The 25,085-nt window shown below is 34.2% G+C and overlaps 2 protein-coding genes across 3 annotated transcripts; one reads left to right on the forward strand and one right to left on the reverse strand.

Annotated features, from left to right (window-relative positions):
* The first annotated feature begins 6,849 nt into the window (after window positions 1-6,849).
* LOC111900806 (uncharacterized) lies at window positions 6,850-9,747 on the forward strand. Of its 2 annotated transcripts, none has more exons than XM_023896701.3 (12): window positions 6,850-7,005; window positions 7,226-7,270; window positions 7,386-7,472; window positions 7,779-7,877; window positions 8,045-8,140; window positions 8,246-8,311; window positions 8,409-8,490; window positions 8,588-8,655; window positions 8,738-8,803; window positions 8,945-8,995; window positions 9,102-9,166; window positions 9,556-9,747. In XM_023896701.3, the coding sequence occupies exons 1-12, from the start codon at window positions 6,976-6,978 to the stop codon at window positions 9,611-9,613; spliced, it is 813 nt and encodes a 270-aa protein (XP_023752469.1). In that variant the 5' UTR covers window positions 6,850-6,975; the 3' UTR covers window positions 9,614-9,747. The 2 variants fall into 2 exon arrangements, with proteins under 2 accessions (XP_023752469.1, XP_023752461.1); XM_023896693.2 differs by having other exon boundaries at window positions 6,851-7,005; window positions 8,400-8,490.
* A 1,514-nt stretch (window positions 9,748-11,261) lies between these two features.
* Window positions 11,262-12,041, reverse strand: LOC111900914 (uncharacterized). Its single transcript, XM_023896788.1, has one exon. It carries the CDS (start codon window positions 12,039-12,041, stop codon window positions 11,262-11,264), a length of 780 nt encoding a protein of 259 aa, XP_023752556.1.
* Window positions 12,042-25,085: the final 13,044 nt, after the last annotated feature.

Raw genomic sequence — 25,085 nt, forward strand, 5'->3', positions numbered from 1 at the left:
AAAAACTAGACTAGATCGATCTAACTTTCTAGGTTATTTTATATAAGTAGTATCATGACTTTTGAATTGGAAGTGAGAGTGATACTCGTCTCTTTTTGGTTAACAAAAAGTTACAATTATTGTTCTATTTGCACTCCAATACATGTATTGGAATACAATATATAACCATATCAATTGGGGACTAGCTTTTCGTATAAAACTTTCTTTTTATGATTTAAACCAAAAGACTGAACTAGCTTTTCGTTGTTGTCACCAAAGGGGAATGTAGCTTAATGGTTTTAGGAGTCGATGGAAAAATATAAATTTAAGTATAGAGTAACGTGTGTGTAAAAAATCAACCAAAAGACTAGAAACTTAAACTATCTCAAATCATTGACCATTTTGATTTTTTTTTTTCTAAGATAATTAATTTATATCACTATCAATATGAAATGCATTATAAGGGTCTCATCTAAATTTGTCATTTTTATACACATACGTTAATGTTTTAAAATGAAATATTACATGGCAAATACATCTTTAAATATTATTAAAAAAGAAACTTTGTGACATCACTTTCAACAATCAAGGTCATTGATTGTGTTTCATTCATATATTTTATACCGTTAGATCGTTATGCTGACATCATCATTTAGTCAACCTTTTTTTTGGTCCACCAATTTGATGAAATCTATTAATGACAATTATTTTCAACATTAGGAAATCTATTAATTACAATTAAATCTAAACCAAAAATAAAATTATTTTTAAAATTAGGAAATCTATTAATGACAATTACATATCACTAAAAATAAAATTATTTTTAAAATTAGAAAATCTATTAATGATAATTAAATCTCACCAAAAATAAAATCTTTAAATATTATTAAAAGAGAAACTTTGTGACATCATTTTCAACAATCCGAGTCATTGATTGTGTTTCATTCATACATTTTCTACCGTTAGATCTATTAATTACAATTAAATCTAAGGGTGTGTTTGGCTTAGCTTTTGAGAAGCCAAAAGATCTTTTAGAAAAAGATAGAAGCCAAAAGATGTTTGGCAAAACAATTTTAAAACCTATTTTTGGATTTTTGATAGAAGGAAAATCAACTTTTTGGAAAAGTCAGGAAAACCTGACTTTTTGCAACTTTTCCAAAAAGATCTTTTGGCCCTTAAAAAGCTAAGTCAAACACCCCTAAACCAAAAATAAAATTATTTTTAAAATTAGGAAATCTATTAATGACAATTAAATATCACCTAAAATAAAATTATTTTTAAAATTATGAAATCTATTAATAACAAATAAATCTCACCAAAAATAAAATTATTTTTAAAATTAGGAAATTTATTAATGACATCATCATTTGGTTAACCCCACTCATCATTACCCGTTACTTTTGCTCTGGTTTGAAAATCTTTAACACAATCATTATTTTCTTTTCAATTTATTGCAGGGAAGAAAATACGAAGATCAATGGTGCTGGAAGATACATAAGAAAGATTCTCCCACTAATTTAAATGATGTGTACCTCTTCTTTCATAACGATTCAATCGATTCCCCCCTTCTACGATCTCGAATCCAGATACAATTTCTTTTGCCATGTCTCTATACGCAGACAATCCATAATCTTATCTCTTTGATTCCTTCTTATGTAACCTCGAATCCCTTTCATCTTATGATCGCAACCGCAAGCACTCATCTATTTCGTCTCCTTCCCTTTCTTCATATTTCTTGCGTTTCACTTTAGGGCTCTCCTTCTTCCAGTTAGTTATTTGTTTCTCCGCACAACAACTTATAATTGATTTGTTATGTTTCGATTTCTGGTGTTTATTTCTCAATTTGATGAAAAAACCTAATTTCTACCCTTGCTTTCAGGAATTAGGGGAATCATCGCTCCTTCTTCGCTTCCCTCTTTCTATCTGTTGCAGAAACTTGAAAGACGACATACACATAGAGTTAATGCGTTCGTCTTTTTGATTTATTAATAAGTTTGTTTTCTGCACCACTCTAACATTTTGCTTTGCATTTTATATGATTTTTGTTACTGTTTTCTTCTTTTCCCTCATTTTTTTCACCATTTTCTTCACGGCTATCTTGATGTTGATTTTGGGTTTTTGTTGAACACAATTATGATATGTGTTCTTGATGTCAACTAGCATTCACTCACTACCTTAAGGACATCTAACACCATCTTGCAAATACCATTTTTTTATGGTATCAGCAGATGAAGATAAACAAAAAAAGGGAATAAAAAAGGAGTCGATTTGCATTAGGTAGCAATTTAATCTTCAAATATGTTTCTTGCTAGATTTTTTGTTGTTGTTAGTGATGGAACAAATAATATGATAGTTAAATATATATCTTTTTGTATTTACTTTTTGTTGTAGAAAATGATAGAATAGACAAAGAAGTTGTCGTCAAAAGATATTAGGTGAGTTATCCAGAGTTCAGATTGATTGAGTAGTTGGTAAAATAATATAAAAAAGTGGTCAACATTTATCTGTATAATCATAAAAAATAGAAGTGGTCAAATAATTTTTTAATTTTGCCTCTAAAATAAAATAGAACTTTTCTTTTGGACTAAAAAAGAGTATCGAAAAACTCCCAAAATAAGACGCCCAACACTCAGATGAACACACTCATTAAAAAAATGTTTTTATTTTTTACTGAATTTTTAATATATTTTTCCTATTTTATGTAGATTCCAACCAGTTTCTTTCATGTTGATCTTCATCCTAGAAACCTTGCAATTGGCTCGGATGAATCATGAATCATTAATATACTATGATTTTGGTATGATGAGGGAGATTAAATCCTTGACCAGAAAAAATTGATAGATCTTTTCATGCAATTTATGAAAAAGTTGCAAAAAATGTATGAATTTTTTTTATTTATTTTGCTAATACTATAAAGTAGGGACACCATAATGTAGTTTTGTAGGTACTCGAATAAAATTTATATTTGGATTAAGATTAAAAAGTATTAAGTTATCATTACAGATTATGAACAATTTCATAAGTCTTGAAGCGCTTCAACCCATTGAAGACATGCCGTCAATATGCAAAAGTTGAGAGAAGAAGTGTGAGAAAATTTTTTAAAGCTCTGGAGCATTTGAGGTTATTAGGTATGTATTGTATGTAGTTCTTCAGTTTATATTCATATCATTAAGCCGTTATTTGATGCTTAAGCTATTGAGACAAAAAAAAAATTGTAATGACCATGTACTATCAAAGTTCATCATCGGGAAGATTTGAGATTTTTATGTATAAAAGGTTGATTATCAAAACAAAATATATCCACTTCTAAGAATTTATAAAATTTATATATTTTTCAGTATAACCAATCAAAGAATGGTGTTTTGCCATCAAGTTCCATTTGGCCTTATTTCTTACTTTCTTAGGTAATATATCATCGAGGTAATGAGATACAATGCCCTTCACTGGAATAAAAAACCAACCGTGAAACACTATACTTGAGAATCTTTGTAGTTAGGTCATTCTTAAGATTCTTACATTTGAAGACCGAACGTGTTCTAACCTTATTCCATAATATACATGCTTTCTAAAAGTGCAATTATTATCTGATTTATATGGTTGTATAACTTTGTATTTTTTAAGAGAAGCAAGAATCGCGCATGATGAGAGCCGAAGTATGTGTAAAAGGGATATGAAAGTGGATGTTACCCAAAAATGGATGTTGGAAAATCAATTGCATATGCTTCACTTGCATTAACCAATATATTTGCTTTCCAAGATCCAATATAGTTAAGTCGGATGCATATGTTGTCAAAAAGGATCTTAGGTTTGGCTTATTTATTTATTTTTAATTTCCTTATAGGTAAATTGACATTTTCATTATTAAAATGATGTATGTGTGAAGTAAGTATGAACAAAGAGCGTTTCTTTTTTGTAGCCATCTAAAGTTTGGTAAATGACCCTTTTACACTTCTTTTTTAGGGCATTTTATTTTCATTTTTTTTTAAATCTTTTAACTTTTGCATTATAGGAGTATTGATTATGGACTGCACATCTATACAAATTATTCTAACTTCTTGACAGCTCAATATGAAGTCACCTCATAGGAATTCGACATTCAAAAAGCTTTTTAACTTGCCACCAAATGAATTTCTCATCGTTGATTTTGTTATGCTCTCCATGAGAAAATTAGCCCTTCACATATACTCGGACGGTTGGATTTGATTATGGACTGCACATCTACACGAACTGGTTCCTTATTATAGTTTCCAATTTCATTTTTGAAGAGTAGACTCTTCCTATATTCAAGAACTATTGAGTTTTATGCCAAATTATTGGTACACAAAACAAGGTTTTCATTGCAATTGTTTTTTTTATTCTTTTATATGTTCTTTTAGTGTATGATACAAAATTAGATGACTTAGGCCAATGTTATGAGCTATCATTTTAGAGTTTAATACCAATTGTAGCATTGTACTCCGAATTATTTTCATACAACGAAATTATGTTGTTTTTCCTTTTGTTTAATCCCAAAAAGAACTTAAATGAAAATGAAAAATAACAGATAATTCAACTACAAAGACAACTTATAACATTTCAGATTCTAGAGAACATTTGACAGTTTTCATATAGGCCGCACTCGTGTTTTCCAGGTTAAAGTTTTTTGCCAACTCAAGAAAAAAGAGTACTTTGTCCCTTGATTAAAATTGAATTATATGTAGAGATATGTATAAATTGGTACTAGTACCCTTAATAAATTTTATGATATACACATGATAGACAAACACAAGGGTGTTGTCGTAACTTGAGTTAGAAATAGATTTAGTTACAGGATTCTTGAAAAAACATTTATGTTATTTGCTAATGTCCAATGATCGTCAACATTAGTCTTTGGTAGCTTCATCACCTTAGAAAGTTGAACAATAACATCAGAGAGGATAGGAGTGTAAACATCATATATGTCTGGAACTAAAAAAATCAATAGCTGCAATAAAAAATGCAAAAGAGCTTGAAAGAATAATTCTTTATAAAAGGTTATTTTTTTTATAAATAACCTATTGCAATGAGTCAAATGTAATTCCCACAAGTGTTTAAGGACCCTCCTACACCAATCATATTATTATTATTACAAATCAATAAAACATTAACTCGAAGAAAATATAAAAAGTTGTAATTTTTTTAAAAAAATATGAATTTACTAGAAGATCATTAGCAAATCGACTAATAGCATTAAAAACTCCAAATGTAGCACCAATTTGTATTGCATTAATTGATACATCAACAAGAAAGAAAAAAGACAACTGACATTGGTTTCCGAACCTGAGAAGAGTATAAATTAAAAAGATATCGTATTGAAGGTACTCATATGTGACAAAATCGTCCAACTAATAAAACAAAAAACGTTGTTTACAAAGAGGTCATTAATTGGTTATAGACATTCAAACATTTCATTGTTTTTTTCAATGTTACCAATAAAACTAATTTTATTTCTATTACTTTCTTTTTAATTATTGTGCCAACTTTTTATACTTTTATATGTATTTTTTATATGTTCCCCGTGTTTTACGCGGGTCATAATCTAGTTTAATTGGAAGCGAAAAATACGAGAAGATGAAATTTCTACGGACATATCCTAACCAAAAATATTTATAAGAGAATGAGTATTTATGCAAAATACAGTGTCACAAAAAGCCATATGGAAAGATGATAAATTCTTACCTGTATAGTTATAATTTATAAAAATACTAAAAATATTATATTATAATTAATATTTTAATAGTTAATATCAAACATTAAAATGAAATATTATTTAATATTTATTAAAAAAATAATTAGTTAATGAATAATAAAGATTTAAAGTTTAATTATAATTGGAAAGTAAAATGAAATATAATTAATTTAATGGTTAGGACAAACTAAAAAAAAATCCTCCTTAATAAATGAAGGTTTTTCTGCCACATGTCAATCTTTCATGAGTTTTGACACTTGTCATTTTGTGGTATTTTTGAAATAAATATTATCCACTTGTCAATTTTTGGTTTGTTTCAATTTTTAAAATTAAAATCATATACTTATATATGTAAATTATTAAATATCATATATATGATATTAAATTGTAATAAATATATTTCTTTCTTTCTTATTTTAAAGTTTTACATTAAAAAATATTAAAAAAATATTTTTTGTTTACACTTTAATTTTTAATATTTTTTTAAATCAACTCGTGTAACACACAGGGCTCACAGCTAGTTCATATCAAACGGTTAAAACTGTATTTAACGTGCCACAACTAATTTATAAACAAACGAATTTACTTTTTAAATTTTTTTAAATTACAAGTCACGCGAGATAACATTTTTTGATCTTAAAAAATTTACCTAACTACTTAATATTTATAGTGAAAGGTGAAAAGTGAAAAATGAAAGAATAATTTGTTTCAGAAGTCCACTTTTGACTTTTTAAGTCTTTTTTCTTTAACTTTGACATTAAATATTTTTATTTGTGTTATATATTACTTGATAAAACTTATAACAATGAAAAAACATTTAAAATACAATTCATTCATATATTTTACATCAAATATTATCTATCAAAAACAAAAATATTTAAGGTCAAAATCGAAGAAAAACGACTTCAAAACTCAAAAGTGGAATATCAATTTGGAACGGAGATAGTAATATTTTTACGACAGTTGTTATAAAATTGGACTTTCTGCCATAAACAATGATAGACGATATTTATTTTTTTAAGTAACTTTAAATAATAATAACAAAAATTGGGTTCAGTGGTGCAGTTTGGACCTAGTTTCCCCTGGCCCATAGTCAAACTTTTTTTTTTTTTTTTTTTTCTAAAATAAGACTATTATTTAATTAAATATTCGACTTAGTAAATTATTAACTTTAGTTTAATCCAACATGATCGAAATCGTAGTCGTTACTTCATTCAACTCCTCTTTTTTCCTACCGTCTTCTACAAAAACCCCCCACCGATAGCCGTCGTCCCCTGCCTCTCTCCGCGATGGCGTCATCCACCCAAACTCCTTCACAGGTGACTCGTTTGTTTTCCAATTCCTTCTGTTTTTTTCTCTTTCGGTTTGATGAAAGTTCAGATTGCAGAATATGATCCATTCGTGTTTGTTAGTTGCGAATCAAAACTAATTTTCAACGTTCAATCAACTTTGCTATGTTATGGAAACGATTAGAGAATTACGCCTGTTTTTCCTAATTATGATCGTTTGTCGTTCTTGTTTGACCTTTGGATTTACTAGAGTGATGCTACTGATGAAGTTTTTCAGCTGATCGAAGCTCATCAGGTACTTTCGTAACATGAATTTGTTTCCTCAGTGTGTGTGTGTGTGTTTGTATTCATTTCTAAAAAATTATGGATGTTTGTTGTGTAATTTACAAGTGCTTTGTTTGTTATTGTAGAAGAAGGCTACTAGACTCCCTCCCATTGAGGAAGTCAGGACTATCCTTCATCATAGCATTCGTGGCATACTTTTAACTTTCGATCAGGTTCTTCTCAATTTTCTGTTTCCAAATAGTACTTTCAGTTCAGATCACTCATAAAACAAGGCTTTTCTTCATAAATCTCTCATGATTTTCATTTATTATTCAAACAAATCGAGATGTTCAATTTAATAATAGATTCTTAACCTGTTTTAGTTAAATTAGGAAGTATGATGGAGAAATCTTACTTACAACTTAATTATTAGCAAATAGATAATCACTCCATTGAAGTAATTAGATATTCCATTGGTGTTTGGAGGTGCTTTTTAATACTAAGTATCATCAAACAGATAATTATCATGTATTATGCAGAATTATGAGGGTCATCCTTCTGGATCAACAGTTGATTTTGCATGTGACACCAACGGATCTCCAATATTAGCACTCAGTAATTTGGCATCTCATACAAAGGTTGTAAACAAAACTCAAATTTAACAAATAAAGTATTTGCATTTCTTACAGATAATAGCTATATATAACAAATAAAGTACATTGCCTATATTGATCGTCTTTTCTACTCATTACCAAATTTTTAGCAATTTCAAATGTTCAATTTTATAATTTTGTTATTTTTGCAGGCACTTTTGGCTAATCCTAAATGCTCATTGCGTGTATCTAAAGATCCGGAAGATATAACAGATTTAATCATACACTTACATGGTGTTGCTGTTTCTGTAAGCCTATCACATTCCCCAATTCTTGAAACTTTTCTTTTCTTTTATAATTTTTCTTTAAATTAATCACTGAAAAATGGAAATCTTTTCAATCAAATTCTATAGGTTCCTGAAACAGAAAAAGAAAGTATTCGTACATCATATTTCGCAAAACACCAAGATGCATTTTTGGTAAACATTTTTTTTTTAAGTTTTAAATAATATAATTCTTTTTTGCACTTTTGCCCTAATTTGAGGCTTTGACTTTTGTATCATGAAGGTTGACTTTGTTGACTTCCAATTTTTTCGCTTTGAACCTAACTCTGTAACCTTTGTTTCTGGCACTGCCACTCCTTTGTTGAGATCAGGAGGTTTGTTTGTCCATCTGAAATTTAAAGTATTAAATTTAAAATTATTCAAGAAATATGATTTTTTTTTATATATTCTTAAATTTGAGAATGGTAACAGAGTTTACAAGCAAGGATTTCAAAGAGGCAAAAGTGGATCAAATCTATCAGTTTTCTAAGCCTATAACGGTATGCCATTTAATAATTTCTCCTTTATTTTTATTCTCGTTGAAGTTTTAATTAAATAAGTTAATAATTTTTTTCATTGTAGTCTCACATGAATAAAGACCATTCAAATGATACAAAACTTATAGTTCAACACTCGACATCAATTCCGGTAATTTTTATTAACATTTTGTGTTAAATAAAGATTAATCTGCAAACATAATCCATGTAGTTTGAAAATAATATATTTATATTTTTCATTTTTAGTCCTTATTAAAGTTATCAGATTAGTGAAGTTTACTTGGATTTATAGGTGGATTATGCAAACATGGTGGATGTTGATAGCCTCGGCTTCAATGTAAAGGTATAGGCTTCTTTTTGGTTTCTGGTTTGAAGTCCATTTTTTATTATTTAGTTTCATGATGCAAATTTAATTTTTTTACTATTTTTGTTTTATATTTTTATGGTAGGCTGGTTATAAAAATAGCAACTTTAAGCTTCGGATTCCGTTCCCTAGACGTGCTGAAGAAAGAAAGTGAGTCATGTCGTTTAACATATTGTTATATTAATGGAAGAATATTCATGGGCATTTTAGTAATTTTGTACACAAAAAATATTTGAAGAAACGTTAAAGGGAAAAGAGTAAGAAAGACACTGAAATAAAATAAGAGAAAGAAAGTTTGAATATTTTAAAAATGACAGAAAATGGGGTAAGAGTTTTAACAAAATGGAACTGTGAAATTGTTTTTTGAGTGGTCCTCATCACTAAAAAATTTGATTTTTTAAAATTTCATAGCATTGCAAAATTGTTAAAATTTTGATTGAACTTCTTTTCTTTTGCTTTTTTAAGTTTTTGTAAAATAACTCAATACATGATGATATAATAGTTTCTTGTTTTTGGAATTAATTTCTCAAATTTTGTAGGGATGTGAAGACGCTCATAATCGAAATGCTTCAAGCTGCTAAGTCTCGAGTCAATTGATAAAAAAGACTTGGTGACATAAATGTTGTACTTTGTAACTTTTCTCTCCAAGCAAATGCAAATAATTTGTTGTAAATTTATAATTGGATTATACTTTTTATGGGGTTTAATAAAATGTACTATTTTTTTAACAACATTTTATTGATTAAGTTAGTAAGTCACTAGGACAAGCATGGAATCCATGTTCACCCCCTTGTCACGAATGTCCAAAATAGAGGCGATGATACCTTTCCACAAACATCCCTATTGTCATTCTCAAATCTATCTTCTTCTTTCTTTCTTTTTTTCTTTTTTTTTTCCCCGAATATTTTGATTCCATAACCTTAACTTATGCGTCCTCACAATTTATATGTATCTTTTTCCTTACATGTATATATGACCATATTCAAATAGGAACAATAATTCATGAGTATGTTAGGAACTACCTTTTTTTCTTTGATTGATATGAATATCGGTTTTTAGAAGTTAAACATTATAATTTTGGTATATTTAATTTGTTTTTTTAAAGAATATTGAAAAATAAAATCATTAATGAATAACATGTCTATTCAATTAATAGTATCAGGGATGAGTTTTTTAAGTGAAAAACCGAATCGGAACCGGACAGGGGTATTCAGTGATTCTCGGTTCTTCCAATCAATCATTCTTGGTTTTTGGTTATTTCAGTTACAAGACCGAACACATTCTTAGAGCATTAGGTGTAGGCAACAAGGTGCAACTCCAAGTTGTGTCGCCTCACATGCCACATAATCAAGTGGTGTTATAACACTATGTGGGGAAATGACAACAAGATGCAACACCAACTTTTTGAAAATAATATGTTTTCTTTTTTATTCTTTTTTCCGAAATTGGATTTTTTTTTTTTTACTTTTTCGTTTTTTTTTTTGCATTTTCTTAATCACTAACATGAATATATTTTTTCATAAAAAATAAAATTTTAAAAACAAAAAAAAAAGACATAATATTTAAAATCTAAAATTACGATTACAATTAAAAAAAACATAATTTTAAACCTAATCCTCTCTAATAAATAAAAATAATTTTTGTCATATGTCATTCTCTTATTCATTATGACACATGTCATTTTATCATAATTTTAAGATATATATTTTCCATTTGTCATTTACTTTATTTTTTAGTTTCCATAAATTAAACATACCATAATGATTATAATAATTTCAAATTTCAAACTTCAATTTCATTTTTAAATAAATTTATTGTTTAAACATTTGTATTTAATATTTTGTTATAATTAATATGTTTAATACATGTGTCTCACAACTAAACACATAATTTAAATTTTTTTGCATGTTTTTTTTTCATAATTTTTACTTATTTCAAATTTCATATTCAAATAAACTTTCCGTAACATTTTGTTTTAATCAATCCGTATAATATACGGGTGTCACAACTAGTATTATAACTAAAATATCATTCAGATTACTACTAAAACCACATAACAATCCTAATTAACCCAAATATTTCTTCCTAATTTGTACCTTCATCGCTTGTAGCACCGTTAGACCAGCAGGTGCCAAACCTTCCTCGCTCGTCCGAAAAATTGACAGTTGATGTGTCATTAGTTCCCTAACTTTTTGCTCCTACTTCTCCCGTGCTTGCCTTTCCAGGAACTCCAAATGACGACGTTTCAACTCATTTTTTCTTTTATTAATAAATTGTGTTCGTCGAATTTCGCTCTCATTTCCGCCGCTTCTTTTGCTCTCGTTTCCACCTCCTCCACATGTTTTGCAGCGCGCCTCACTTTGTTGCATCCGGGCGGTCGTCGTGGTGGGGATATCTCTTGGATATCATCCGGGATCTCATCGTCGTCGACGTTTAGGTCGATGTTAGTCCGTGCGTCCGACACGTCGACCAAGCTAGAATTGCGAGACCTTTTGGATTGAACCTCCGACGATGTAGGCGTTTTATTCCACTTTGGATCCGCTAGCAACAATTCCCATGATTTTTCAAAGTCGAAAACATGACCCATTTCAACCCGATATTGTTCCTTAGCAGATTTGAACAAATCGAAGTCCTTGGTTCCGCTTTGTTGTTGCACCTCAAGCCGGTTGTAAATACCGTTGAATTTGCTGCACCGCTTAGTTATCATACCCCGTTTGCTGCTCAACATGTCATTGTTGCGATACAGATTTTTCTTTAAAATCGCGTGAAACTTGTCGAGCACCACCCCCCAATAAACTCCTTTTTTCATTCCATTTCTGCGAAGTTCGTTTTTTAAAGTAGCACACCAAGCCGCCGTCAAAGCGTTTTCCTCCTCCGGTGTCCACCATTGTGGAACGTCTGCATTTTCTGTTTCTACCGCTATTGATTTCCCTTTTGATTTTCCTTTCCCTTTCTTACTACTTCCCGCTTCCACTTGAACTGATGGTTGTGTTGTAGGCGATGGTTGGTTGGTTGTTTGTTGCATCGAACCAAAAGTAGAGAATTTTTTTTTTGGGTTTTGACCAAATTGACTTTGTTGAACGTAAGGTGAGTTAGGAAATTGCAGTGGCGGTGAAGCGGGATTGAAAGTGGCGCTTTGGTATGGGATTTGTGGTGAACCTTGAGACGGAAAAATGTTGAAATAATTTTCATACCCCGCAAATCCGAAAGGTGAGGTTGTGTTTGGGTTTGATGATGGAGGGGAGTGTTTGGGTTTTGCTCCATTTTTTGAAATTTTAAAAGAAAATATGTGTATAAGATATAGAGAGAATGAGAGAAAGGTTTATAAAAATTTGAAATATATATATATATATATATATATATATATATATATATATATATATATATATATATATATATATATATATATATATAGGTAAAAAGGTAATTTTTTTTTGAATTTGACCGTTTTCAAACGGTCTAAAGTGACAGCGGTTACTTTTTTGTGCGTTACACTTCGTTTCCATGGCTACGAGAACCGGGCGACGAGATGCAACGAGTTGGGGGGGGGGGGGTGTTCCCTCGTTACGACGGCGTCGAGAACGGCCACATCACCCTCGTCGTTACTCGTTTTGGCACATACCGTTCGCTCTTAGAAGTTCTCAATATAACAGAATCAGAACCGATTCAAACATGTTAAAATTATTTGGTCTGTTCTTGGTTCTTCTAATATATTACTTGCGGTCTGATCTGATTCTGGTACCGGTTACACCCGTAAATGATATTATATATTTTTAGTCAAACAAGATTGTATTCATAAATTTTAAAAGGTTAACCAAGCAAACTTAGGGCTGACAAATATGTACCATAGAGAACCAACCAATACGTTTGGTCGGTATTACCATACCAATTAAGTAAACTTGGTACGGTAACGGTATAAAAATTTGAATACCACGGTTGTACCGTACCAACCAATTCATATATATATATATATATATATATATATATATATATATATATATATATATATATATATATATATATATATATATATATATATGTTTCAATTAAGAGTAGCAAGTTTGACATTACGTATACAGTACTCGATTACTTGTATATTATTCAAAACAAGAAAACCAAAAACAATTAACTAATCACTTCTTAGACTAGTATATATTTTTTTGTTAATTCTTTATATATAACGACGGTGAGACAGCGATATAGTTACTATATAACAACGTCATAGTTGAATACATTTACTTTGTATTGTGCATGATAGTTATTTTATTTTATATGCATATAAAAGGTACTGAACATCAATGTCAATTTTTTTGTTTAATTTGTTTTTGATTATGGAAAATTTTCTAACCGTTGGGTTGGATGATGATTATAATGTTAAGCCTAATATAGTTAATCATGTGTCAAACTCTTCAAATATAAAAATTAGTTAAAGCATTTGGTATATACCAGTACCAATATGTACCAACCAAATTTTTTGGTAGCCAAATAAACTGGTACCAAGTATAGTTGGTACGATATTGGTAGTTAAATTCTCGTACCAACTATAGTTGGTACGGTACGCGGTTTGAAGAAAAAAAAAAGTCGGTACCGTACCAATTCCACCCCTAAGCAAACTAATAATTCACGAAAGATTAATACCGACGACTCGATGTTAAATTACAATTTTAAAATATGCTACAAACGTCAAGTATCTATTTACTCTAATAAATTTTGTCATATGTAACATTCTCATTGATTTGGTCATATGTTATTTTGTGGTTATTTTCGATTAATATTTTTTTTCACATGACATTTTGTTGTTTTTTTTTTCATTTTATTAATTTCACATAATATAAATTTATATGTCAAATGAACTTTCCTTTCATTATGTAATAAATGAATTTCAATTTTAGTAATACAACACGGTACTCATTTTCATTCAAAATTTAAAATTTTCATATTTAATTTCCAACTCAATATAATTAATCTATCAATTTAAAATATATTATTAAATGTAAATATTATCTTATTATTGATATATTTTTAAAATAGTTATTACAATACACTTATTTGTTATTTTAAATATTATATTAAATCCAAAAACATAAATCATAATATTAAATTAACTTATAAAAAATATATTCGGACATTATTTTTCAAACTAGTTAAAAAGGTTTAAATGTTGTAAATACATAACGACAAGTCAAATTAAATAAATTATAAAAAAAAACCATTTAATTGTAATTCAATTTTTTCCAAAGAAATTGGTTTTAATTAATTAACAAAAAAATTACATTGCGTTAATTACAAACAATGATTTATAATGGTGTACCTGGGCCGGTTAATCGGTTAAGCCCATTAACGATCCACATCCATGAGGACGGCTTGGACAACTAACCAGACACAAGCATAAACTATCATAAATTTATCCAAACCTGACCAACCGTATCCCAACCCATCTATTGACAAAGACAACCGATCCAAATCAGACTCATGTGTAGGGGTGCAAACGAGCCGAGCCGATCCCGAGCCTGATCAGGCTCGGCTCGAGCTCGTTTAAGTTATACGAGGCTCGAGCTCGAGCTCGTCTCGATTGGATCTATCTTTTACTGAGTTCGGCTCGAGCTCGTAAAGAATTTTACAAGCTCGGCTCAGGCTCGGGCTCGGCTCGTTTTTCATTTGATGTGCCTAAATAAGTTGAAGCTCGGCTCAAGCTCGTTAATAAGATCGTTTACTAATACCCGAAATCCATAATTTCCCAAATATGTTTTTATTTTAATATAAGAAAATAATAATAAATTATATTATATAAATGCTCGTTTAGGCTCGCGAGCCTAATCGAGCTTAGTGACATAGGCTCGAGCTTGAGCTCATTTAATAAACGAGCTTAATATTAAGCTCGAGCTCGGCTCGGGCTCGTTTAAAACCGGTTTCGAGTCGAGCTTTTAACGAGCCGATCCCGAGTAGCTCGCGAGTAGCTTGGCTCGTTTGCACCCCTACTCACGTGATAATACCATAGCACAACAAATAAAAAGTAATATATCCATGGATTCACACAAAGCTTAGTGAGTTTCCCCCCAAAATACCACATACCATAGATACAATGGGCCTTGCCCGACAACCATCGGGCCCCGCCTGGAACAGATTTATCAATAATCATGTGATGGGTCTCGCCCAACACAATCATCAAGCCCAGTCTGGCATCGGGCCACACCCGACATTGGGCTCCACCTGTTATACATACAAACACATACAATACATGCAAGAGTCATAAAGATAACTAGCATACGATAACATAATCCAATGAGCCGACATTGGTGCCTTTGAATCGGAAGTACTGTGAGAAGACTCACCTGAACTACTCATCGGAAGCTCAACCGCCACCTCAGCAACAGACCAACCAACCCAGGCTTCCTGAAGACAAATCGAATCAATCCTTAGTCAAATGCTCAATTCTACTCAAGTTTGACCAAAAGTCAAATTGGTCAAAAATTCAACAGTCAACGGTCAAATTCAAATAGTCAACATGCAGACCATTGCCACGTTGCGGCCTTCCTTGGGCACATCATGGCAATACAAAGACAAAACAATCAAGGTTTCAAACTCCGCCACACCGTGGTCACCTTCGCTACGCCGTGGGAAACTGTCTGAAGTGTCATTTCTTCACTAAACACTTAGTCCCTACAGATCAAAATCCAAAAGTTCAGATCTACTCCTTCTCGATGGCTGAATGGATAAAGTTTCCAACTTTATCCATTAGGATTTTATCCAAAGGTAGAATCATGAGCCCTAAGTCCAATAAGCACTTAATATGACAAAAACTCAAACATAGGATCAAGCACACTCAATCTAAGACCTCTTTCTCACTAATTTAGAAGTTCAAGACCATGAGAAAACCATATCAAGCTCTGGAGTTCCTCAAACTACAAGAGCATCCAAGAATGGGACCAAAACATCCAAAGATGGGCTCAAACATCAAACAAGAAACACAAAGGTCAAGAGATGAACTTTATACCTCCAATAACTCAAAAATGTGGAGAATATGTTGGATCCAAACTTGTTCCTTGCTTGCTTGCACCAAAGATGAACTTATTTCTTCTTCAAGTTTCACCAAACAAAGATATTAACCTCAAGATCAAGCCGCCAAACTCATTTCCATGGAAGAGAGACTAGGGTTTCTAAATGAAGGGTTGGAGACTGAAGAAGATGACCTAGAATGGGGGTTAAGATGCTTAAATAAGGGACAAACCGTAAAAATATGTGTGTTTGGGCATGAAAAGATGACACGTCGTGGCGCCCTTACGCCATGTCACCGTGGCTCCATAAAACGTGCACCATTTTCCAACATGGACACATCGTAGGCATCCTTACACCACTTCGTGGCATAGAGTTTTATTCAAAACTCCATCTTTAGTCCTTGATGACAAAAGGCTTAATCAATGTGGAACATGGGTGTTATAACTCTCCCCCGCTTAAATTAGATTTCGTCCTCGAAATCCGTTCATACCACTTACTCTTAAACATCCTCTGAACCTCTTGTGGATTTTCAAATACCATTCCCCTTAACACGATCTGAAGCTATTCTGAATGCCAGAAGTTGCAATAACCACAAAGAGACTCCCTGAAGCCAAGCATATAAGCCAACCCGGGCGAAAACTTCCAAATATCGACACGGCTCTAACAACCCTGATGCCTACACAAGGAGCAACTAAACAATAATGAAGGGTCCGAATCAACCCAAGCAAAGGATGTTATTTTCCCACAATCTTACAATCACCACCGCAACAGTCTACCTCAGCCAAGTGAATTGTACGGGCCAAATCGTAGTCTTACAACTATAACATCCCGATCGTGAATTTCCATAAATTTCAAATCCGAAAGTTGTGCCCAAAAACCTTAAATTATATGCTTGAGTTCCTGACAAGTCATCACCAAGCCACTGTTCCCACGAGTATAATGATGGTTCATCCAAGAACTTCACATTGCATCTGAAACATTACATCTGAATCCCTTATCATCTCGGGTATATATTCACCTGAAAAATCACTCAAAACACTAACAACGAACCTCGTGACTCGAAATTTTAGAACCAATACCCAACGTTGTTAACCAAACCTATAATAAACCATCCTTGAGAAAACGGTGTCCCCAGTTGCAAACCTTCATCAAGCGAATTCGGATGCATAACTAATACCCCTACCAAAAACACACTGCTACTATCCTTAAGGACCACACCAGCTGGTCACTGAGTCTCCCGACTCCCAACAGTGCACTAAAACCCAATTATGCCAACAAGACTAACGCTATAAGACCTAAGAGACTCATTCAAACAACTACCGGGCCCCACCCACAAGAATCATACCACCATTGGTTCACGATACATCGTGACACCTATTAATCACTAAAATGATAGGATCACAACACTACGCTGATCTTGTCATTATTCCATCATTTTCTTGGAGATTCACGACCAGCACCACAAGGCCTAAAGTTACCCAACCATCAATCCACCGACTTGCAGGAACCCAATCATCATCCCTCTTAATGTTAACTGAACATGAATACGGGTCATACACTTCTATCACGCACAATTGCTTTCATAGTACAGGCGGCTACCATTGCAAATTTTAGGCAAAAACGTGGTTGCACACAACCAGAGAATGAGATAGGTGGTTGCACTCTTGTTCCAATTTAAGGGCTACAAACCAGTTAAGAACCATGCCAATAACTCAAGCCAAGTGTTCTCATGCGTCTTATTTAACCTGCACATATCCTCAAGAGAAAACACATAACCAACCCAAGATCTTCTACACTCATTCTTCTTCACAACCCTTACCCATCGGGTTTGGTACCAAAAATTTAACCGAATGATGAGCCTCAACCACTAATAGAAGCATCCTCACGAATGGACGAAGACTAACATCCCATACATTGATTCAAACTGAACAGATCCCACCAATACACAAATAACTTGATAAAACTTCCAAAGCCATCAGAAATTTTGTCAAACTATAGTCAGTTTAATCTAAAATAACAAATCTTCCATCGCGACATGGCAAAATTGAATTCTATGCAAATCTAAAGCCACACCTGAAAAACTAAATAACCATGCATCAACATCCGAACTTCCAATAACCAAGGTCATCTCCCAAACCCGAGCCCGCTATGAACAATACTTCCATAACCAATAGTTATGGGTACCCAAACCCAGAAATCAAAATGTACAATGTACAGATTTTGATGATAGATCGACACATCTAATGAACTTCAACTGCTAAAATCAAAACTTTCGAAGAACCTCAACTATTGACGATGAACGAAATGACCAATGATCGAGAATTCATTGACGAATAATCCATTATCCAATTCATTGTTGAACAAAAACCATGTGGAACTAAGCATACCAAACTCTGAAGTTGATTTACCGACCAAAAACTGCCCAACCTAGACTATAAATATCAATTTAGACAATAAGTTGACCAATCCCTCAACCACTAATTCTCAACTTGAGAAAATCAAACGCCTCTCGATTTATACATTGGAATTCCCGAAAGGAGCCACTGGCTAATATGAGCTCCCTAACCAACAAATTCAAGTCGTAAAAATAACTCATGCATTCCTGATCATATACATCTGATGGCAACATACTCTGCACCCCCGACTCGACCAAATTTTAAACCAAAGTCTCGCATACCCGAACCGTAGATTCCTGTGAACCATTATTCTGAAATCAACTGTCCAAATAGATCAATGATCTTTCAGGCAGATTACCCAGTTCTTCCCCACTAAGGGTTCGAACTACCACCAATTGACATTGCAAAACAACCAAAACTCAAATTGGCTCACCCAAATCCATAACATTCCTGACCCTTGGAATGTATAAGAAAATGTAAGATGAGATTCAAATAAAGACCAAGCAATCTCCAAGAGATTTCGAATCTCAGATGGAGACCTCGAAAACCTCCCAATCATAACCACCTCTAACATGAAGAATCCTATGCAGATGCACCAACAATAATTTTGACATTCCATTCATAACATCGACTTCATATCTAGAAACAAATGGACTACCACACTCCCCGCCTGCAATTTCCCCAACCATCGATTCATTATGAGGATAATTCATAAATACAAGGGGCAACGTCCTCATACTCGGGATACATCAGAGACAACAAACATTGTCGCTCTCAAATCACCTTCCTTGACCACCTAGAACAATCAACTAGCACCGGATCTAACCAAATTCAAACGAAGTAGACCATCTCAAGGCAACCATACCACAAGAATCCCCTTGTGCATTCCCACATTGCCATACTTGTCGCTAACAGACTGCAACCATCTAGCCCCATGCTGAGTCTACATCCCAACTCTGAAAATCTCATGTCTGCTATAACGCCCTGTTTCGAATCGTTGCAATTGCAGGGTGGTGAGCAAGGAATGGGTATTAGCTGACTTAAAACCCCTGCAGAATCAAGTTTGGGCTCATTTGGAGGTGGATGATGTAGTTTGGATGATTTGAGTATTCGGTTTGTGCTTTGGAGCCCAAGGGTATCGATAAAGGCATTGGTTTGGGCCTTTTATGAATTTTGGATTTAAGTTAGGTTGGTTTTCATGCTATATAAAGTTGATAGAAGTGTAGGACTTCTCGTTACATTTCTGTGGATATAAAGAATGTCAAAATCGGAGTTATAACGAAGAAGTTATGACCATTTGAAGTTAGAAGGGTTTGGGCCGAACCGGGTATGCAGGGCGTACGAGATATGTACGCATGGTGTACTTGGGTGTTATGGACGCGGGTGCATATGGGGACGCCCTGCGTTCCCCAAGGGAACGTGTTGCGTTCGTCTGGGTATTATTCAGGTCTTGAACCCTATTTAAACACCTTAACTCACCTCCAACCCTCATTTCCTTCAGCCTCTGTCCTATCTAACCCTAAGAATGAAACCCTAAGCCTCTTGCATGCATTTGGAGCTTACCTTGAGCATTTTGGTGTTATTTGGGTAATTTTGAAGAAGAAGGTGTTTAGAGAAGAAGCAAGGGATTGAAGAGAGCTTGTAAATCCAGAGGTTTTACATCATTTCCAACCTATTGAAGGTATAAAGTTTTCATCTTAGTGCTTCTACATCATAGATCTAGGTTCTCATGGATATTGTCCCTTTTTGGTCACATAGTTGAGATCTTGTAGTTGTGATCATTGTTGAGGCTTTGAGTTTCTCCTCTTGGCGTTTTTGAGGGTGTAGATTCATAATGTTTGCATATTTAGAATTGTGTAAGCCCCGTGCATGAGATTAAGCCCTCTTATGAGATTTGAATGCTATATTGTGAATTTGGAACCTTTTTGGGGCATGTAAAGTCACCAAGTCAACGACTTTATGGTCCTATAGGCTCTTTAGGACTCAGATCCATGTTTTGGTCGAGTGGCTTTAAGCATTAAGTGCTTAATAAGCCAATTTGGAATCAGCATGCGAACGCACCGTGTAGGGTCGAGGAACGCCCTGCATTCCGATTTGGGTCCGCGATTTGATTCGGTGGTGAACGCCCAACGCTGCACCAAGGAACGTCGTGCGTTCGGGGCATCAGGGGGACTTCAAAACTTTTTGACTTGGACTTGGTTTTGGGGTTTGGTCTTTCTGTTTTGGGCCATTTTCATGGACTTTGCTACTATGGGCCTTAGTGGATCATCATTTTGGGCATTATCGGATTATATCTTATTTTCGATATAGGGTTGGGCCCAGTTTAGAAAATTCGGCCATAGGTAGGCCGTTAGTGGGCTTGGAAAGTCTACCTAGTATTGGGTCTTCATGTTATGGTTTTGGGCTTTAGGCATGGACCAAATTAGATCAGGGGTAAAATGGTCATTTTACCCTAAGAAGGATTATTGGGTTTTGACTAAGTGTTATTTTGTACTGATAGCTCGGGGAGTCGTCAGAGCAGCCGTTAAAGATTTCTTACCGTGAGATTCAGCATTCAGGTGAGTTACCTTCCCGGTATGAGTGGGTCGAAGGCACCAATGTCGACCCACTAGTAGTTGTGTATAGTAGATATGATTCTCTTTGTGATAATTTTCTGGTATGCCGCCATTTGTTGAGATTCATGTGCTTGTATGCTATGCTATTATGTGGTACTGATAGGGGGTGAAATAGAACCCCGTAACCGGTTGAAATACACCGGAGGGTAGGTGGGGCACCCAGATATACTTGACAATATGTTTATGCTATGTTATTATGTGGTAGGGGTAGGGGTGAAATAGACCCTGTAACCGGTTGAAAAACACCGGAGGGTAGGTCGGGCACCCAGATATGCCTGACAGGGTAGGTCGAGCACCCAGATTTGCTTGACAGGGTAGGTCGGACACCCAGATATGCCTGACAGGGTAGGCCAGACACCAAGATATGCCTGGTAGTATGTGATTATGTAGTATGATGGGGGAACTCACTAAGCTTTGTGCTTACGGTTTTCAATTTTGGTTTCAGGTAGTTATTCTTCAAAAGGAAAGGAGTTGGCATGATCGCATCGCATCACACTATGATTTTCCATATATGAGATCTTTGGGAGTTGTACTCTGATGTTGTTTTGTTATGACATGTTTTGGATATTGGTTTTGATTATGTCACTATTTATATTTTTAGACTACTGGCTTTTATAATTACGTAAATAAAAATGCAACTTTTGGTCATGAATTTTGGGATGTTACATCTGCTCTCTATTTCCTTAGAATATGGAAAGTTGGATGAATGTAACTCCCATTGAAGATAGTGACATCCCAATGCGTCTACCAATCACTCTTCCTTTGGCTGCAAACCTCGAGTCGATCATCATAATTGCTTCCTTATTGAGTCCTACGACTCAACTCACATTACCTCGAGCATGGTGATGGGCTATGAGCACTACATCATTCTTATGGTGTACATGCAAACCCTAATAGCTTTTGGATCTAGTTTGTCTAATGAACATGCAACTGAATATCCAAAGCTATAAACCCTAGATCTAATAAAATATAACTGAAATTAGGGTTTAGATCTTACCTTTGATTGTTATATAGTAATAACAATCAATCCTTGGTTTCAAAAAGCTTAGTGCCTCAAGTGTTGCACCTCTAATGGAGTCACAAACACCACTAAGCAACTTGGATGAAGAGGGAGGAGAGAGGAGGCACCAAACATGGTTGGAGACCCTAAAGGAAGTATTCACCACGTTTTTGGGGCCATAAGGGTTCCTTATATATGCTGACTATTAGGGTTTACAACTAGGAAACCCTAATCTGACTGCTTAAGCCCTAAGCAGCCCATTGACTCCCTCTTTAGAAGCCTTGGACGATTTCTAATGGGTTTCCCCATAGAGATTATCCACTCCAACTTCTATGGAGTCCATTAGCCCATCTATGTAATTATCTTATAATTACACAATAAGTCACTTAAGTTTAATTAATCTCTTTTAGCCATAAAATTAATTCTTTATTAATTCTTGACTAATATTAATTAAACAATATGATTTCTCCTTTTAATATATTATTCTCATAGTATATTAATAAATCATAATTAAACCTTTCTCTCCTTAATTCATCATACATATTGCTATGGTGAAGGCAACCTAAAAGGACTATGCTCATAATCGGGTCAAGTACATACCAATATAGTTATGGACTTAGACACTAATCCAACACAAGGCCCTCAAGACCTCGAAATCAACTAACTCTCCTAGGTCTACATCATTTAATCCTGATCTGTCAATGCTACTAGGGCCCAAACAATCACCAGGCCTATCCACAGCCTGAATAATCATAACTAATAAACCAAATAAGACGGAAACACTTGCAATGAACCATGGTGCCAAACCATACAATCTACCCTCAATCAAATCCTTAGAATCCTCGAAATTTTCCTCGATTCGAGTACAGATCCTGTGCTTTCAGTAGTATGGGCCCAATACTACCCTCCACACCTACCCATACTATCCCTAATAATCATTCCATATCCTCAAAGTAACTACCCATGTACACTACCGCCAGATCTAGCTACATTTACCCGCTCTCAAACGAGCACATACTGCTAATATTCTTAGAATTTCCTTCTAGGATTCCTCTTCCTAAAATTCTCATGCAAGCACATTCTTCCATGCTTCCTAGGTTGTCCTTAGGTTCCCTTCAAAACACTACCCCCCCCCCCCCAATTAGCTGCAAAAGAGACTCCCTCTAATACCATCTAGCTACCTCGTGAATACAATTACATGCTACATGCACTGGAAAATTCTTCGACTGAAATTTCCCATGCTACAACAGTTGGACTCAAACAAGAGTTGCACAATTGAGTTAAACCTAACCTTCTAAAATTATCTAATCCCCGAAACATGTAACCTAACATATTAATAGTTAGCCTATATTATTGATGGTCCTTAAAAGCACAAAGAAAGCAGCATTTGAGCATCGAGTAATCTAATCAGTGCCTCACCTAATCAGGCCGTTCTATCCAACAATTTGAAATCCATACTGACATGCAGTTCTAAAAGCTCAAGCAACAGACATAAAAAGGAATCTATCCTAGCATTCTATCATGCAATCCTGAGTAGATCCTTAGCCCTAATCTAGCATGCAATTCTCATATACACATAGCAAAAGAATATGCATAACACATGTATGGGTATTTTGGGAAATACTTACTAGAGCTGAGTTGATTGCATGCATCGCACCCATTTTTCTTAAAACCTTTTTGGAAAACTCATTTTCTTTTAAAAGATTTTATTAACTCCTCAATTTGAGTTGAGACACACCCGAGAGTGTGCCTAAATCCCTTAAACCAAGGCTCTGATAACAACTTGTAACGTCCCAAAAGTACCAAGTAAAAATTTTATTTTAGAAAAAGAAAATCCCTTTATACATTATCTTAAAAGAGGATTAGAGTAAAAGTATTATCAAAACATCATAGTGAAATCATAAATAATCATTTCGGAATAAATCTTCAGGGGATGCAGTGCGATGAAGCCGAGATCTTCTCTTTTAAAACTGGAAGTACCTGAAAATGTTTAAACCAAAAAAGTGTAAGCGCAAAGCTTAGTTATTTTTCCCTAAATTTAAACAAACCATACATACAATGGGCCTTTCCCGACAACCATCGGGCCCCGCCCAAAACAGACATGTTAGTAATTATGCGATGGGCCCTGCCCAACAAAAAGATAACTAGCATACTATAACATAATCCAATGGGCCGACATTTGTACCTTCAACCCACAAGTACTGTGAGAAGACTCACATGAACTACTCATTGGAAGCTCGACCGCCACCTCAGCAACATAACAACCAACCAAGGATTCCTAAAGCCAAACCGAATCAATCCTTAGCCAAATGCTTGATTAAACTCATGTTTGACCAAAAGTCGAACTGGTCAAAAAGCCAACGGTCAACGTTCAAAGTGAAACAGTCAACATGTAGACCATTGCGATATCGTGGCCTTCTTTATGTAACAGCCCAAAATCTCAAGTATTGTTAAATTGCATTTTGGGGTGTTTTAAAGGGGAGACTCGGCGAGTTGGATCCAGACTCGCCGAGTAGGGTCGCAGATTTGGTCGCGGGTTCGCGACTGGACTCGACGAGTCCAGATATGGACTCGGCGAGTCGACGCTGTTCAGCAGAAACCCTAGCCGTCTCGTATTGGGTCGTATATAAGGGTTGTTATGTCGTCATTGTCCGTCTTTTGGCCGATTGAGAAGAACCCTAATCGTTGTGGACGTCTAGAGCAGGAGAGGAAGCTTTTGGAACCTTGAAGATTTTGTTAGGCAAGAAGAAGAAGAGTTTTGGCCAAAGGAATATCAAGGGGATCGAGTTTTGAGGCTTGGGGACACTGAGAGTGCATGATTCAGGTAATCTTTCGGATTATTTCCTGTTATGTGAATGTGTGCATGGATTTAGGGTTGTGAAACCCATTTGGAGTCTAGATGGATTGTTATGTTGTTATACAAAAGTTTATACCCTGGTAATAGGATGATTAGAGGTCCAGAAGTCCCATGAGTGTGTTTTTCGGGAATATATGTATCTCAGGAAGCAGTTCGATCGACTGCATGGCGTGGACTCGCCGAGTCAGATGATCAGACTCGGCGA

Source organism: Lactuca sativa, chromosome 1 (assembly GCF_002870075.4).
Source record: "Lactuca sativa cultivar Salinas chromosome 1, Lsat_Salinas_v11, whole genome shotgun sequence".
Lineage (NCBI taxonomy): Eukaryota > Viridiplantae > Streptophyta > Magnoliopsida > Asterales > Asteraceae > Lactuca > Lactuca sativa.